The sequence below is a fragment of the Varanus komodoensis genome, unplaced genomic scaffold, assembly GCF_004798865.1.
Source record: "Varanus komodoensis strain SLA01 unplaced genomic scaffold, ASM479886v1 scaffold1, whole genome shotgun sequence".
Lineage (NCBI taxonomy): Eukaryota > Metazoa > Chordata > Lepidosauria > Squamata > Varanidae > Varanus > Varanus komodoensis.
The window spans coordinates 28,671,256-28,688,084 of NW_025335268.1; the positions used below are offsets into that span (position 1 = coordinate 28,671,256).

The 16,829-nt window shown below is 47.0% G+C and overlaps 1 protein-coding gene across 1 annotated transcript; it reads left to right on the forward strand.

The window, feature by feature from the left end:
- The first annotated feature begins 1,162 nt into the window (after positions 1–1,162).
- Positions 1,163–16,561, forward strand: DLL1 (delta like canonical Notch ligand 1). The gene is made up of 11 exons (XM_044448639.1): positions 1,163–1,222; positions 1,939–2,286; positions 3,955–4,015; positions 4,292–4,549; positions 8,610–8,670; positions 9,613–9,743; positions 9,858–10,027; positions 10,145–10,361; positions 13,826–14,618; positions 14,752–14,866; positions 15,929–16,561. Exons 1-11 carry the CDS (start codon positions 1,163–1,165, stop codon positions 15,932–15,934), a joined length of 2,220 nt encoding a protein of 739 aa, XP_044304574.1. The 3' UTR covers positions 15,935–16,561.
- Positions 16,562–16,829: the final 268 nt, after the last annotated feature.

Below are 16,829 nucleotides of genomic sequence, written 5' to 3' on the forward strand. Positions count from 1 at the left end.
ATGAGCCCCCCTTTTTTGTGAGAGCCACAGGGGAGGGGAAGAGGAGGAGGGTTGCCCATTTTACAGCTCACTGACCATTTGGCGATCCATTGAGAGGAGGGCTTGGAAAAGTGGTTCCTTTGTGACCGCTCTAGCCAGATTGGGGGGCTGCTCATTTGCATCTCATTAGCCATGCAGGCGGCCGGCGAGATATAAGGCAGGCAGGCGCCCGACCACAGGCAGATCCGTAGCGCTACAGAGCGAGCGAGCGAGCGAATAAAAAAATACAATACAATAAATAAAAAAATAAAATCCAAATAAAAGACCCAACGGCCAGCTAGCTCCAAGGCGAAAGCAAAGATCACCCCATACTTAAACCTGGGATCACACATTCTCACACGGGCGCCGTCAGTCATCGGCTCTCTCGAAACCAACACCACGAAAACCATTTCGCCTTTCTTTGGGCTTGGATTCCTTCAAGAAAACAAAACAAAAACAGACCGATCGGGGTTCACTGGCAGCAAGTGGCGATCAGCAAACCCTGCGGGATTTGGAGACGGCGTGACAACCACCAGCCCCGCTGCAAAGCTAACCGCCCGCACGCCAGGTCTCTCTCTTTCTCTCTCTCCCGATCTCTAAGAAAGGGAGGGGAACCTCGCTCGCCCTCTTCGCCTGAAGCCATCGGGAATTATCTCCACGTCGTCCCCCGAGGGATTGCCAGCTCGTTGATTATTTTAATCTACTTTGGGAAGCCTTTTCTCTGCCTCTGGGAATTAAGTGGCTTTTCTCTGCTTTTCCTTGGTTGGGAGCAAGAGAGAGCGAAGCGCAAGGACGCGGCCGAAGAACTGCAGCCGGGAAGAAAAGAGCCAAGAGGAGGGTAGAAGTTGTTCCTTGAGACTAATTCATCTTCAAAACAATCGCCTCCCAAAGAGCTGTCAGTCATCCAAAGGGCGTATCTAAAACCGCATCGACGGAAAGAGAGAGAGAGAGAGAGAGACGGGAGCGAGCGAGCGAGACTCGAATCTAATAAATCTTCATTCCGATTCCCCCCCGGCCAGGCTCGGAGAAGCGAATTCTCCTGCCAAACCTTATTGACAGACGTCCGTTTTGTTTGGCTCTTTCTGAAAGGGGCAAGAAGAAAAGAAACCCAAATCTCTTTCCCCCCCAACAACACCCCCTCAAAATGGGAGGACAGTCCACGTTGACTCTAGTCGTCTTTTGCGTGCTTCAGTTTCCTTGCCAGGTAAGCATCTGTGCTGTGTGTGTGAACAGGGCTCCGGAATTGCACGAGCCATCACCGATGGAAGTTGGTGCACCTCCCTGGGAAAGTTGAAGCGCTTCCTCCGATCTGGGCGACGGTTGGGGAGGGCTTCTGAAGCGAAGCGCAAAAGCAGAGTTGCGTGTCTTTGATCCCTGTCTTGCTGCCCCCCACCCCCCAGCCGGCGCCCGCGTTGGAGGAAGACAGCGTGTAATGTGCGTCTGCATGCACACGCACGCACCCGTGCATGCACGCGCGGAGGGTGGCTGCGGCGACTGATCGCTCGCTTGTCCAAGCATCAGAGGAACTCGGCGTCTGAGGGGGCGGCGGCACGGGGACTCCTCGTCGCAGTTGCCCCCTGTGGGAGCGTCGCGCGGTGCCCTGTTTCTAACCAAGGAGGGGAAGCGTCGCTGTTGACGGTTCCGCCGCTGGGTTCGGCTCGGCGGGAGCGGGGTGGGGTGGGGTGGGGCGCGGTGGGGGCCATTCTGCTGAACGGGAAGCGGGCTGAGCGAACGCGGCGGCGGCTGCGGCAGCAGGCTCCGCCGTTCGGCTTGAAATCGGCGGCAGGAGAGGTCCCATTGATCGGCGCGCCCCGCCCCCTCCTGGCCATAGCGCCCCGGTCGCCGAAGTGCCGGCCGCGTTTCCCCTGCCTTGTCCCGGGTCGAGCCCCTAACGGCGCGTCGTCTTCCTCTCCCATGCAGGTCTGGAGCTCCGGCGTGTTCGAGCTGAAGCTGCAGGAGTTTGTCAACAAGAAGGGGCTTGTGGGCAACCGCAACTGCTGCCGGGAGGGCCTCGGCTCGGCCAGCCCCAGCGGCGGCGGCGGCGGCGTGGTCGCGGCCGGGCTGCAGCAGTGCGACTGCAAGACCTTCTTCCGCGTGTGCCTCAAGCACTACCAAGCCAGCGTGTCCCCGGAGCCGCCTTGCACCTACGGCAGCGCCATCACCCCGGTGCTCGGAGCCAATTCCTTCAGCGTCCCGGACAACGCGGCCAGCAGCAGCGACCCCTCCTTCAGCAACCCCATCCGCTTCCCCTTTGGCTTCACCTGGCCGGTAAGCTGCCCGGGCCCCAGTGAGGTGGGGGGTCCCGTTTGGGTGGCAGGCACACACCCAGGACCAGGCAGGATTTAATCGCAGTCCTGGTAGTTAATGGGAATTCCCCCGTGTATTGCCTTAGAAAACTGAGTAACACAATTGGGAAGGTTTCCAGAGCCTTGGTACACCTTTGTCACCCTGCAGTTGTTTTTTCAGGCAGAGTTGATATCACTTCTATTTCTGGAATAGCTACACCTCTTTGGTTCTGGGGCCATATTGTAGAGGGCGATTGGCCACTCCATCCTTAAAAATATGTTTCTTAGGATTCCAGGTTAGCTAATTGAGGTTCATAGCCCCACCTGCATGGACCAGAAGAATGGGGCTGTGGTGAAGTGTGTGTTTGTGCAAAACACAGTTTAATCACTCTGGTGCAAATTTAACGGGAGTGAAAACCGGGTGTGGGCTTCTGATTGTGGCTTTAGAATGTGCATGTTGTTTGTTTGGGGAAGGTCATGGGTTCCATGAGAATCAGGAGTTAATGTTTCTCCTGATTCTCATCATGTCCAGTCATGTAAAAGTGTGTTGCATGTGTTCTCATTAACACCCCTTGGATAACACAGTATGGCCTTGCTCATCTGGTGCTTCCCAGATCTGTTGGACTACAACAGCAGCCTGCATGGAAGCTGTAGTCCAATAGGTCTGGGAGTCACCAAGCAGAGGAATGCTGCTAGAATGGAACAAGTGCATGCTTCTCAACATGACTTGAGCACTGCATGGATTGAAAGGGGAAATGGTAATGAACTAAACACAAATCCCGGTTTCTCTGCCCCTTCCCCAGCTAGAGGTTTGCACTTGTCCTTTCCAAGACCTTCCAGTGGGTAGAGATGAAGGCCATGGAGAATTAAGGTTACCCTCACGTCTTCCAATGGAAGATGAATGGCTGAGTCTGGAACGTTGCCATGCTTTACCCCAGCCTTCGCCAGTCTGGTGCCCTCCTCAAGTTTTGGAATCCCATGCCATCAGCCCCAGCCAGCATGGCCAGTGGTCAGGAATGTTGGCAGCTGTAGTCCAGACCACATAACGTCTGTGCGAAGCTCTGCCTTCAGAGGAGAGATGTTGCTCCAGAAAGAGTTCCTGGCTGTGTGCAGCTCTGATCTAGCAAAGCCTGGTGGCAGCCCGCTTGCTTCTCATTAGTAGCCTCAGCCAGTCAGCTGAAGGGGCGGATGATAGCAGTGCTGGCTGAGCATGCTTCATTGTGCTCCCATTCCCCTTGTCTTCCCATTATGGAAATGGCAGTGTCATTGTCAGCCGTGCCTGCAATTCCCGAAGGCTCCGTTTCCCCTTCGCCGGACCTCTCCAGCTTGCAAAGCTGGGAGGCAAAGCCCAAGTGGGAAGACTGGCAACAACAGCTCTCCTCATCCCTCCCCTGCCCTTTCCCCTCCCTGCTCCTTTTTAACACCGCATCCTGTACGAACAGGCTGAAAAAACAGGCCAGGAAGCAACCTTTCAAAAAAGTGTTGCCATTTCCTTGAGGAAAGTGAAAACAGTCCGGAGTCAGGGGATCAGAGAGTCAGGCTGGCTGGGCACACAGATTCCTGTTGCGGCGGCTCTGATCGTGTTATTCTGCTGACTGTAGACATTTGCTCTCATTGTTTCTCCATGTTCTTTTGAAATCTTATTTTCCAGGGCACTTTCTCTCTCATCATTGAAGCACTGCACACCGACTCCCCTGACGACCTGAACACAGGTAAGCGGCTCTCCAGCTGGCTGTTAGGTGCAGAGCCACTGCATTTGAGGTTTCCCTGTCTTTCTCTTAGCTAGCCAGTTGTGTCTTCATTCTCAAGGCATTTGTTGGAATCAATGCAACACTGCTACTCCTGTTCAGGATCTGAGTGCCCAAAGGGAACACATGGCTTTTGCTCACCTGCTTTCAACCCTCCCTCCTTCAGATCTCCTTTACACCACTCAGCCTTTCCATTTAATTAACTGCATTGCCTTTCCTCTCTCTGTCACTCCTCTGCAGAGAACCCAGAGCGTCTCATTAGCCGCCTGGCTACCCAGAGACATTTGACTGTTGGGGAAGAATGGTCCCAGGACCTGCACAGCAGTGGCCGCACTGACCTCAAGTATTCCTACCGTTTCGTATGTGATGAGCACTACTATGGGGAAGGCTGCTCTGTCTTCTGTCGGCCCAGGGATGATGCCTTTGGCCACTTCACTTGTGGGGAGCGAGGAGAGAAAGTCTGCAATCCAGGGTGGAAGGGACAGTACTGCACTGAAGGTGAGTGTCCAGAGTGGAAATCTCATCTGCCTTTCTCATGTCCTGCCAGGGCTCTTTGCTCTTACTCAGACACAGAGCAGAGGTAAAGAGTGGAAACAGTAGACAGCCTCTGTTTGTTACACTCCATGTGTAAGACTGAGTCATGAAAGAGAGTGAAAAGCAGCATGCCAACACTTATGTAATGAAATCCCAAACCTGTCATTCCTTAAGTAAGAAATGAGGCAAGGATCCAGTCCCATTTATTGAGAATGGCAAAATACTTTGTACCTTGAAAAAGAGCAAGAGAACCTGGTGGTGATAATAATAGAAGCAGGGCTAAATTCATGTTTATATCATAGGTTGACAGTTTCACCTTGAGCATGGGAAGCTGCAAGCTCCTGCATCATTTAACTAAACTGGGCTTGATCCGGCCAACAGTGGAACTTGCAAATGCTTTACATTTGCAGGATTAAATCCTTTGCAACTGGCACTCCCACCCACCCCTCAGTTCAGAATCCAAGATCCTGACCTAAGTGCGATATTGTCTTTTGTGAACTGTGTTCCTGAAAAGAACATTTCTTTTTTTTGAGGGACAGAAGGAATCCCTCCCCTTCAACAAATGAATGATCTCTTAATTGGTGCAACAGGAGCTCTCAGGAAGTCTGAACAAACCCTTAAACCAAATTAGTTGGTCTGATAGAAAGCGCAATCTTTCAACAACATTTGCCATACTCAAAAATATAAAGAATTGTCCAAGTCTAAAAAGTAAACAGCTCAGATTGTAACTGTGGATTATAGAGCAATCCTAAATACATTCCTTAGAATCAAAGGTCCCTTGAACAGAGGTCTTGATTCTGAGTAAATATGTGTAAAATTGCTCTGTAATACATGCTGAGATGTATTCAGTCTTAAAAATTCCTGCACAGTACATGATGCTTAACCAGTAATTCAAATGTGTCTAGCCAATGCTCTTGCTTATCTATGGAGCATTCATGGTGATCACAGCAACCAAATTAGCTGAATAGCTGGATCACTATTTACCAGCCTAAGAGGTGATCTTATGCAAGCTTAGATTGAAAAAACTCCCAGCATGCTCCACCCATGCCTTTTTTTTGGTCTAAATTTGCACAGGATTGTTCCTTAAATACATTTTGTTCTTCCAACCAGGTGCTTGTTTTATTAGCAGAGCAAGGTATTTTTCCTCTTAATGTCCTACATGAGGAACACAGTGACATCATGTGCCAGATCTATTAAGCCAGGCTTTGCACAAACACTTCCAGCTCTGATTGGGCATTCTGTTCCATCAGACTCTAAAATCTTGATCTGTGTTAAAAACGCAGCAAAACCCCAAATGTTGAAATATTTCCAGAAGCCATTCAATTCCACGCCTGCTCTTTCAAAATCCATTACTGGAATAATTCCTTTATTAGTTTTGAGACAATTACTCAAATTGTCCTGAAATACTGTGCAAGCTCTCAGGTTCGTCATCAGATGGTAGATAAAACAAGGTGAAGAGGCTTGCAGGGAGTGGGATGGAAGCAAATGGATGGGCACTGGAGCTGTGACTTTTCCATAGCTTCAGTCCCAGCCGGTCTTTTTTCTTTTCTCCCCCACCTCTTTGAAATACACACTTGGTCTTGTTTACCACCTGATGAAGAGTTCTGCAGAACTCAGGACTTGCACACTGTATTGTGACATTTTGGGTAGCCTAATAACAGTATTGCCCAGATAGAGAATTTGGATATTTTTCTTACGTCTAACGCAGATCCTTTTGCTGTTGCTCTTGCTCCACTTAGCAACTTCAAGTTCTTGATGAATGCCCTCATGTTCAAAAGACTAAGTGAGCATAAGTTACTCTGGGGAGGAGAGGGAGAAAAAAATTCGCATGGGAACACAAGGAGAGTATTGAAACTGGTTGAGTTGTTGGAATGAAAGTGCAACTCATCCCGTAAAGACAAGTTTTGCCCTTGACTTCATTGGAATCTGAATTGCGCCACTTCCCCAAAGTGAGAAAAGTTTTATTTTGTTAAGTTTTCTAGAATTCCACTTGAATACTTAGTGGCAGTTCTGGTAATCTAATTGATTCTAGTAGTGACAATGATACTGGAAGGAAGAGGAATGAGGAAAGGTATCAAATAAACTAGACCAGCCTACCCTATCCTGGTGCCCTCTGGATTTGTTGGACTACTATTCTCATGATCCTCAACAGCCACATTGGCTGGGGAAGATGGGAACTTTCATTCTATCATCAGTTCAAGGGAGGATGAAGCTGACTGTGAACATATCGTGCCACTCTCTGGCCGCACATCCACATACATGCTGGGTGCAGTGTGGTGCCATATCTGAACATAAGCTTGCAAAGTCTTGATAGTCTAGCAAAAGACCTTTAATGTAGCCACACAAACTAACAAGACAGGGTGGGTCACGAGGCCTGAAATGCCGGGGCTGTAGCAAGCACTGCCTGAGGCCCAGAGGATTTCACGATGAGTTCCTCATGCCCAGTGGGCACCTTCCAAACAGCATGCCCATGCCTGGATGTTAAGCCACTTGCGATCCTTCTGGTATAGCATGGAGGTCCGTCATGGAAAGAAAAGGCAAAGTAAAACTTCTCCACTGAGCATGCCTAATTGCTTGGGTGTGCCTGAAGTGGCTCTTCGGCCATTATGATATGTCACATGTCCTTGCTATTTGGTGCGTGTGTTAAGTTAGAGGGACTGACGTCACACAGGCCTGGTATCTGGGCCCTGGCCGAGAGAGCTTGTGGCTCGAGGTAGCGTAGCTCATGGAGGGCTCACACTTTCCACGATAGTGTTCAGCCTGCTGCTCCCTCTGCTTTATACTTAGAAGAGAATGGAAATAATGTATTTCTTGAAATGGGTTAAAAGGAAGGATTCACTTTGACTTCTTTATTGCTTTCTGAAGCGACTAGTAGTATAGGCCCCCTTTATATTATTTGTCCTTTTTCTCTCTCCCTGTCTTTTCTAACTCTGAGTGTTTTATGAGCAAGCTGTTAGAATATACGGTGCATTTTTTTGACAGGGGGAAAATGATGTCACTCTGAAAGCCAAGCCAAAAAGTTTTTTTTTTTTTTTTGGGTAGGCTTGCCTGATCTACACACTTGCCCCCATTCAGTCCACTTCCCCTCCTTTTTTTCCCTTTAGACAATCTGATTATCAGTCCGGCTTTTCCTTGTCTTCTGTTTCTCCTTCTTGTGGGGTGGGGAGGGGGCTTGTCATTGTGTCTCTGGCTCGCTTTGTTGAATTAAAACTTGCAAGGCCTGCTTAATGAGTTCCATAACCAAGCAAAGTAATGAGCAGAAGTCTTCCGTCCCGCCCTGCTGGCCTGCTTACCTCTTTACTTCTGTCTGTGCTCCCCAGCCCCCTCCTCCTTTTTTGGGGTGTGTGTGAAAGAACTTTAGACTTATTAATTTGAATAAGAAAAAAAAGTCATTCCCCCCCTTTCCTTTCCAGAAAAATCACGCGCGTGCCATAGATTAGATCTGGACTGGGATAGGCTGCCGAGGAAGCCCATCTCGGCCCTGATTGGCTGTGCGGGGTTGGGGGTATTGTTGCAGTGGTGCAGCTGCTGAGAGAGAATAGACAATAGAGCAGCTGTCCTGGCTGGCACCCTGCACACCAGCTGTCCACCCTTATCTGCATGCATGCACCCCCCCCCCCCGTTCTGAGGAGAGCAAGAGGAGGAGCAGTGTGCATAGAATTGGGGGACTGGGGGGTGGGGGAAGACGAGGACTTCTGACCCTTCCTGGGAAGAAAAGGCGGATGAGAGCTGTGACGAAGGGAGCAATTGTGAGCTCTCTTTTTGTCCGTGTGCGACTGTATTAAGAGGAATGTTCATCCCTGGCGATAAGTAAAGGGCCCCCAGTTACTAAACGAGATCAATACTCCTCTCAAACTCCAGAGATTAGTTCAGCTGCTGTTGCCAGCTTGACTTGCAGTGAAAAGGAGTTTTAGCCAATCCCACAAGACTCCAAAGGGCATCTGTGTACTTGTGTGTGTGTGTGTTTCTGAGTATGTATATACAGATCTAAATCTGTAATCTCCTTTTTCCTTTTGTTTTGCAGCAATTTGCTTGCCTGGTTGTGATGAGCAGCATGGATTTTGTGACAAACCTGGAGAATGCAAGTAAGTTTCTAGAACTTTCTCCCCACAAGTCCTTCTGTTTGGAAACTCAGTCTGAGAATCCTGGGTGGATGATTTTGAAACTCTGTGCTTCCCACTGGCTGGTTGCACAAGAAAGCCAAACAGTACCTTAGTCAAAACATCAACCCAGAAAACATGGCATTGGCTGTGGGTCTCAGCATAATACCTCCAACTTGTTCATGTTTATTTGGAAGTAAGCATTCAGTGGGGCTTACAAGTACAGTACAGTCGCCACTAGCCTGGAGTCCTTCAGAAGTGGTGGCTATGCTGGTTGGGGATGATGGGGGTTGTTATCCACATCCAAATGGCATCAGGTTGGGGAAGGCTGCCCTAGTAAGAGTGCACAGGCTTTCAAGCATCATAAGTGCTCCGTCCCTCTTGTTCGGAAGCCATGCAAAATTGTGAGGGTCTCTGCAACTAATTGAATGACATAATTAGGCAGTAGCCTGAGTGTGTGGGTTGTTACTACTGTGACCAAATCAAGAGTCGAGTCAATGTATTGTAATATAGGAGAGAAGAGTGTCATATTTGGAACAGGGAAATGTAGGTCTAAGGCTGTGAAAACATGTGGTCCTCTGGAAGTTACTCTCTCAAGCTCTCAGCATAGCCAGGGTTGCTGTAAAGATTAAATAGTACTACTGCTCTGAATTTCTTGACAGAAGGATTGGTTAGCAAAGTCAGCAGAAGCACCTGTGTCCAGAAATAGGTACACTTAAATCAAAGAGCTTGATAACTTATTTAAGAATGGAATATAAAGTTCTGTATTGCGGTAAAGAAGCATCTGAAGTTAACGAAGTCGTTTAGTGTAGGCTTATGACTTTGTTGATCTCTAAGGGAGCTTGATTTTCTGGCTTTGTGTGTGTTCAGTGACCTTGCAGTTTATGGTAGGATTTCCTGTGCTAATTGTTCTTGTAATTTTCACAGGTGCCGAGTAGGTTGGCAAGGACGCTACTGTGATGAATGCATCCGGTACCCAGGTTGCCTTCATGGTACCTGTCAACAGCCTTGGCAATGCAACTGCCAGGAAGGTTGGGGCGGTCTTTTCTGTAACCAGGGTAAGTTCTTTTACTGTTAAGTCTTCAGAGATCTGTCTCTTTCTAAGCCATGCAATGCCTTTGCAGAATCATACGCGTCCTTACAGATTCCCCTCCTGTGTGCTTCTTCCATAGATCTCAATTACTGTACTCACCACAAGCCTTGCAAGAATGGTGCCACTTGTACCAACACTGGCCAAGGGAGCTACACCTGTTCTTGCCGGCCTGGATATACTGGTTCCAACTGTGAGATTGAAATCAATGAATGTGATGCCAGTCCTTGCAAGAATGGAGGAAGCTGCACTGTAAGTTTCCCCTTTCTTTTGCTTTGAAAATCATGTCATTCTTTTAAAATATTATTTTTGAATTGTCTGAAGACTTGTTTGCAGTCACTGAGTATTCCATGCTTTTCTCATGGGTAGGATCTTGAAAACAGCTATTCCTGTACCTGCCCGCCCGGCTTCTATGGCAAAAACTGTGAGCTGGGTGCAATGACTTGTGCTGATGGACCATGCTTCAATGGAGGGCGATGTACAGACAACCCAGAAGGGGGATACAGCTGCCGCTGCCCAGTAGGTTACTCTGGATTTAACTGCGAAAAGAAAATTGACTACTGCGGTTCCAGTCCCTGTGCTAATGGTAAGCAAAACCAGTGCTTGACTCAGCCCATGAGTTGCCCATGACTTTCAGGGAGAAGTGCATGAACTTCCCACTGGTGTCTCTTTAACTTGATGGGGAAGTGAATGAACTTCTCAGTGCAGTTCATGTGATGTTCTGCAATGCGGAGCTTATTTGCATGGTGAAAGAGTAAATTCCCACCAGAATCCAGTGCTAAGTCTCACTGGCTTTGGTTGGATGGGTGTGCAGCCTGAGCCTGCCCATTCTAATTCAGAAGGAAGACCCACTTTGTTCCTGGGGAAGGGGCTTGCTTACTCTGAAGTGTGCCAAGAACTGCAGGCTTTTGTTGGATTTTGCAGGTCAGCAAAATAAAAGGCACAAACAGCCATAATGGCCTGCATTTACATAATGGGTGAATTTTGGCTTGGCATTTTTGAACGGGGAGCGGCATTACTTTGGGTAACATTTTTGTGCTGACTTCAAGAATTCCAAAAGGAATTGTGCGATTTATACCCCACCTTTCCAAAGGACATTGAGGCTGAGTGCCGGCTCCAGGTCTTGGAGGCCCCTTCCTCAGCGTGCCAGCTTCTCACCGCTTCTGCCTCCAGCCGCAGCTGTCCCTTACGCCCTTATTCCTCCGTGCTGCTGCTTGCTTGTGTAGCAGGCAGAGAGCTTGCAGACAGTCCAGCTGTGGGCTTCTGTGGGCCTTATCTAGGTGCCTTCCAATGGGAGGCTTGCGCACAAGATCAATAACATCTCAGGATCAAAAGCACAGTCACCATAGATATCCTATCAGGAGTTTCCACTGCCACCTCTGAAAGGAACAGCAGCCGCAGGACAATGAGTACAGACCGAATTCACGTGCCACTTTTAATGGGACAGTTCTAGAGAAGCTTTCCCCTACCCGGTGCCTTCCAGATGTGTAGGACAACAACTGCCAAGAGTCCCAGTCATCTTTGGGGCACTAGGCTGCCAGCGGCTGCTGGGGAGGCTCCAGTATGGTTCTACACAGGCCTTTCTGGACTGACAAGGCAGCTGTGCTTTTCATGGGTGGGTGGAGCAATGCCAGGTGAACCTGATAGCATCTTTGTAGGGTGGCAGCCCCAGCCACACTTGCTTGGAGGCATGTCCCAATGAACTCAGGTAGCGCTGCTCTTTCCTACAACCTGCACTTACGAGAGTGTCATGCAATGAGTCATTTTTCCCTTCCCAGTTGAATCACGTTTGGACTTGACTGCTTCAGGCTAGAAGTGAAAGCTCCTTACACACAGAAACTGAGCATAGCTGGCAGAAGGGCTCGTTCTAATCATCTTCCTGAGATGTACAGAGAGGATTCTTTCATTTTGTTGGTTTAAACAGAAGAGAGTTTTTGTGCATGTGGCACAACTTCCTTTTCACATCCCTCCACCCAATAGGGATGTAAAAAGGAAAAGCTGGACTGCTTCGATGTCAAAATGAGTCAAAAGGCTTTAAAAACAACAGTACCTCAGTCTTTCTCATTTGTTTTTGTATTGCTTTTGCTACAAACGCAGAAAACAATGTGAGAACTGTGCTCTGATTTAGTCCTGCTGCCCAAGTTGCATAAAATGCATAATCTAAATGGTCAGTGGAAATAAGAAACAGGAAAACCTGATCATTTTTAAAGCTTAGACAAAGTGGAACCCATTGTCCTCCAACAGCTGTTGGACTACCATTCCTATCATGTCTGATCATTGGGCATGTTGGTTTAAGCTGATGGAAGGTGGAGTCTAAGAACTGCTGGAGAGCCATCTGCTTATGCAGTCTGCTTGTACAGGCTGAACACCATTCAGTATATGTGTTCAGTTAAAGGGACTTCAGCGTCCTGAACCTGGACTGGATTGTGTCTGCTAATAATCAGGTCCGCTATTAATAATAGCAAAAACCAGGGGAAAATAAATCTGAGCCTCTGTTCACATGCAGCATTTGCCTACCAGTTTCCAGCTGCAAATCTCATTCTAGCATGTTGTAAGCAATTGCCCAGTAGTTTTTACCCCTGAGTCTCTGCTTGTGGAGCTCTAGAGCACTGTAATAATGGCAGAAAGAATGAACACGCCCCCGAGTCTAGGAAGACGTTCCACTTTGGCACCTAGAGCTCAGCTCTTAGATTCAGAATCTGACACTTGAAGCAGTGGCTCACATTCCAACATACAAGTCCTGTCCCAAACAGTTGACTAAATGCAGACAGCAGAACAGGTTTGCTCTTCTAAATGAGTTTGAGAACCATTTAGATAGCTTCTTTTTCTATGATTTGGGGATAGTGGAGAGAAGTAATCCATTTTGGTTTGAGTTTAGTGCATGTTTATTACATAGTATATCATTATGCTTCAAATTTTATTCTGGTTCAGGTTTTAAGAAATGGCCTGGGCCAGTTTGATGTTGCAGTTGTTTAAAAATGAGGCCAGTTGTCTGGCTCTCAGGCCACAGCCTGATTTGGACATTCTTTTCACTGTTGGACAGGAGACCCATCTTAGAAGTGCTGCTGTGGTCAAGTATGTCTCTGGCACATGCGACTGCAAAGCATCTTATTTGTTTGCTGAAGAATGTAAAGCTATCATTTCTGTAGGTTCAGGGCAGCAGATGATTAATTTAAAAAAAAAAAAAAGATCCACCCCTCCGGATACAATACATCAATTAGAATCTTTCAGACTTCCCATCCAAACCCCAACATCATTTTAAAATGCAGAAAACTAGTTCTGGTAAAACCCATGCAACTAATCTGCAGAGGATGCCCATTCTGTGCTGTTGATGAGTTCTTTTAACAGCCTGGATTCTGGCGGTCTTCAGCAGGCAGTCTGTTGAAAGCAGTCCACCAAATGTGTATTTCGGAATGGTCTGGCACTCTTTCCTCTCTGATCTTTGGCAATAAGAGTGTAGGAGCTGCCTTATACTGAGTTCGTTGTGTTCATTGTGTGTGTGCGTCTTCTTGACTGTGACTAGAAATGGCTCTTCAGGGTTTTTGGAGAAGTTGTGGATTGAACTTGGAGCCTCCTTCATGCAAAGGACATGCTCCACCACTAAGCTATTCTGTCTCCCAGAGGGGCTGCAGGGAAAGGGGCATAGCAGTGCGCTCTATGCTTCCCTACACTACACAAGCATCAAAAGCAATCTGTTGCTAGGCTCTCAGGCATCTGCTCTGCAAAATGGTCTTGATGGTGCTGTTTCAAGGATACTGCCAGCAGGGACCAAAAGAGATGTGCTGAGAGGTAGCTAAGAATGCTGAGCTTGGACCTGGGATATCTAGATTCAGATCCCCAAGTAGCTATGAAGTGTGAGCAGGGCCATCTGTCGCTGCATCTCAGTCTGATCTACCTCGTAGCCCATCCCCATTTGTGAGGATGATCTAGGAAAATGCCGCACAGTATTTGGAGGAAAGGTAGGATGCGAATGTAATGGATAATAAGTGAAACTGTTGTTCACATGCCCGGTCCACGTGTTTATCATATGTCCTGTTCAATGTCATGCAGGAGCTCAGTGTGTAGATCTTGGGAACTCCTACATATGCCAATGTCAAGCAGGCTTCACTGGAAGACACTGCGATGACAATGTGGACGACTGTGCTTCCTTTCCTTGCTTAAATGGTGGGACCTGCCAAGATGGAGTTAATGCTTATTCCTGCACCTGCCCGCCGGGATACAGTGGAAAGAACTGTAGCACTCCTGTCAGCAAATGTGAACACAGCCCTTGTCATAATGGGGCAACTTGCCATGAGAGGAACAACCGCTACGTGTGTGAGTGCGCACGTGGCTACGGGGGCCTCAACTGCCAGTTTTTGCTCCCTGAACCACCCCAGGGGCCAGTCATTGTAGACATCACTGAGAAGTACACGGAAGGCCAGAGTACCCAGTTCCCTTGGATTGCGGTGTGTGCCGGCATTATTCTGGTCCTCATGCTTTTGCTGGGCTGTGCCGCCATTGTTGTCTGCTTCCGACTGAAAATGCAGAAGAGGCAACATCAGCCAGAGGGATGCAGAAGTGAAACCGAGACCATGAACAACTTGGCCAACTGTCAGCGGGAGAAGGACATTTCCATCAGCGTCATTGGCGCCACCCAGATTAAGAACACCAATAAGAAAGTGGACTTCCACAGTGACAGCACTGACAAAAATGGCTATAAAGCCAGATATCCGTCAGTGGATTACAATTTGGTGCATGAACTCAAGAATGAGGACTCTGTGAAAGAGGAGCACAGCAGATGTGAAGCGAAGCGTGAACCGTATGATGCTGAAGCAGAAGAGAAAAACGCAGTACAGCTAAAGAGGTATGTGGACAAATGGCCTGGCAGGACGATGGCGGTGCCTGTGTCAGTCTTTTAATGGCAAAGTGGGGGAATTCGTTCTAGTGGGCCGCAAAGACGTCGTCTCATTCTCTTCTCTGCTTCCTCTTGTTTACAGTGAAACACCTGAAAGGAAACGGCCAGAATCGGTATATTCCACTTCAAAAGACACAAAGTACCAGTCGGTGTATGTCATATCAGAAGAAAAAGATGAGTGCATCATAGCAACAGAGGTTGGTACATTATCTAATAGATTCAGAAGACAAAGCTGTTGACCCAGTGTCCAAGTGAATGACAGTCAGCTGACAGATTTCATTCGCTTATCTATACAGTGCCAACCTTAATTCTGTTAAATTGGATCTTGTGTGAGTGTTGTTTTAACAAATGATGCTTTACCATTTATGTTCTGTTCTCTGAAGCGACACAATTCTTCACGTCGTTCTTTCCAATTTGAGTCTAGAGGATCGTTCATTGATTTTTGTTCCAAAGTCAGCAGAGCTCACCCAAAGGTGGCAAGACACTTCCAGAGTTAATGTCCATGGAACTGTGCTTAGGAAGCTCTCTCTTAATTTGTCTATGCCTCCGCCTTGCATGATACTTAAAAGTTTCGTGCCGTTTCCAGTTTATTATATTGGCTACTGGATTAGATCTATACACTGTCAATGTTATGATTCTGTTAAAAGAGAAACTTGCCATATCTGAAACCTTGAGGTTCAGGAAGATATGACATGAAGAATCTTCTTGTGAGCTTGGACAAGACTTTGCATGAATAGTTGTTCACAGTGTATGACTCTCTAGCAAAGTCTGGGCCTCTTGTTCACACGATGGATGAGTCAGACTTTCAAATAAGCCCACAAATTATTACCAGCCCATCTGTACTACACTTGCACTGTACATATCTGTGTAACCCAGCCTCTCCAACTCAGTACCCCACATAAGTGTTGGACTTCAATTCCTATTAGCCCCAGCCAGCATGGCTGTTGGTTGAAAATGATGGGATATGTAGTCCCAAATGTCTACAGGGCATCCAATGGGGAAAGCGGAAGTAGCTATTTATACTGAATAAAAGGCGATGGGTTGGGGCGGGATTCATTCATGGAGAGGATGAACTTGCATAAAGTTTGCTTGTTTGAAGGAAAGTTTTCTTTACTTACTGCAGTTGATCAGATGAGCAGCTGTCTGTGCTGGGTGTTGTATTAGCAGGTCTCTCTGCACTTGACCTTTGCACCTTCTGCCATCAATCCCTCAACTGACTTCTTCTCTCTCTCCCATATCCCAATTTCAATTCTTTGCAGGTGTAAAGGAGAAAAGGCGATATGGCAAAATTGTTGTTATGAAACAATTTTCAAAGGTGATATGCCCCAATGAATGCTGCTGAACAAGGAAAGGGAGAAAGATTCCTTCACTGACTGCTGCTGAGAAACTAAATTCAGGCTGAGCTGGTTCTCTACTGAAGTTAGCAAAAGTGACTGCAAATAATACACGGTGGACACTAGGCCAGGGTCTGTGTTCAAAGATACCTGTTGCACTGCCTTTTATGAATATTTATCATTGCACTATGGTCAGTTGCTTTTTTTCTATATATATTTAAATGAACGGACTTAATTTCCGACATAAGAAGCATGCACTGCCTGAAGTGTATATTTTGGATTCTTATGAGCCAGTCGTTTCATGGATTAGAGCTACAAACACTGCCTTTATTGTCCTTTTTATACTAAAATGTGTTTTTACTAGGTGGGGAAAAAGTGTGTTATTTTTTTTAATCTGTAAAAAAATTATTTTCAGGATATTTGTAAAGCTTGAGTATTTTGTGATGTTTCTTTTTTATAATTTAATTTTTTGGTAAATATGTACAAAGGCACTTCGGGTCTATGTGACTATATTTTTTTTGTATATAATGTATTTATGGAATATTGTGCAAAATGTTATTTGAGGGTTTTTTACTGTTTTTGTTAATGAAGAAATTCATTTTTAAAATATTTTTCCAAAATAAATATTATTAATGATATTCCAGATATCTTTTCTTTGCAAAACCCTGACACTCAGAATTTGAAGCTATTATAGATGTGAAAGTAAATTGGGGGAGGGCAGCTGAGAGGGGGAAGGCATGAGAACCGAGGTCGAATCGGTGGTGAATCTTTGGTTTTAAAAGGTTTTAGGGAGCACCTTCAGGAATACACCTGGCTGAGATTCCAG

Excerpts from the sequence above, each read along its gene's own strand:
- DLL1 (XM_044448639.1), top strand. The coding sequence starts at position 1,163 with ATGGGAGGACAGTCCACGTTGACTCTAGTCGTCTTTTGCGTGCTTCAG. Across the intron at positions 4,550-8,609 it reads GGGACAGTACTGCACTGAAG|CAATTTGCTTGCCTGGTTGT; the intron begins GTGAGTGTCCAG and ends TTTGTTTTGCAG. Across the intron at positions 9,744-9,857 it reads CGGTCTTTTCTGTAACCAGG|ATCTCAATTACTGTACTCAC; the intron begins GTAAGTTCTTTT and ends CTTCTTCCATAG.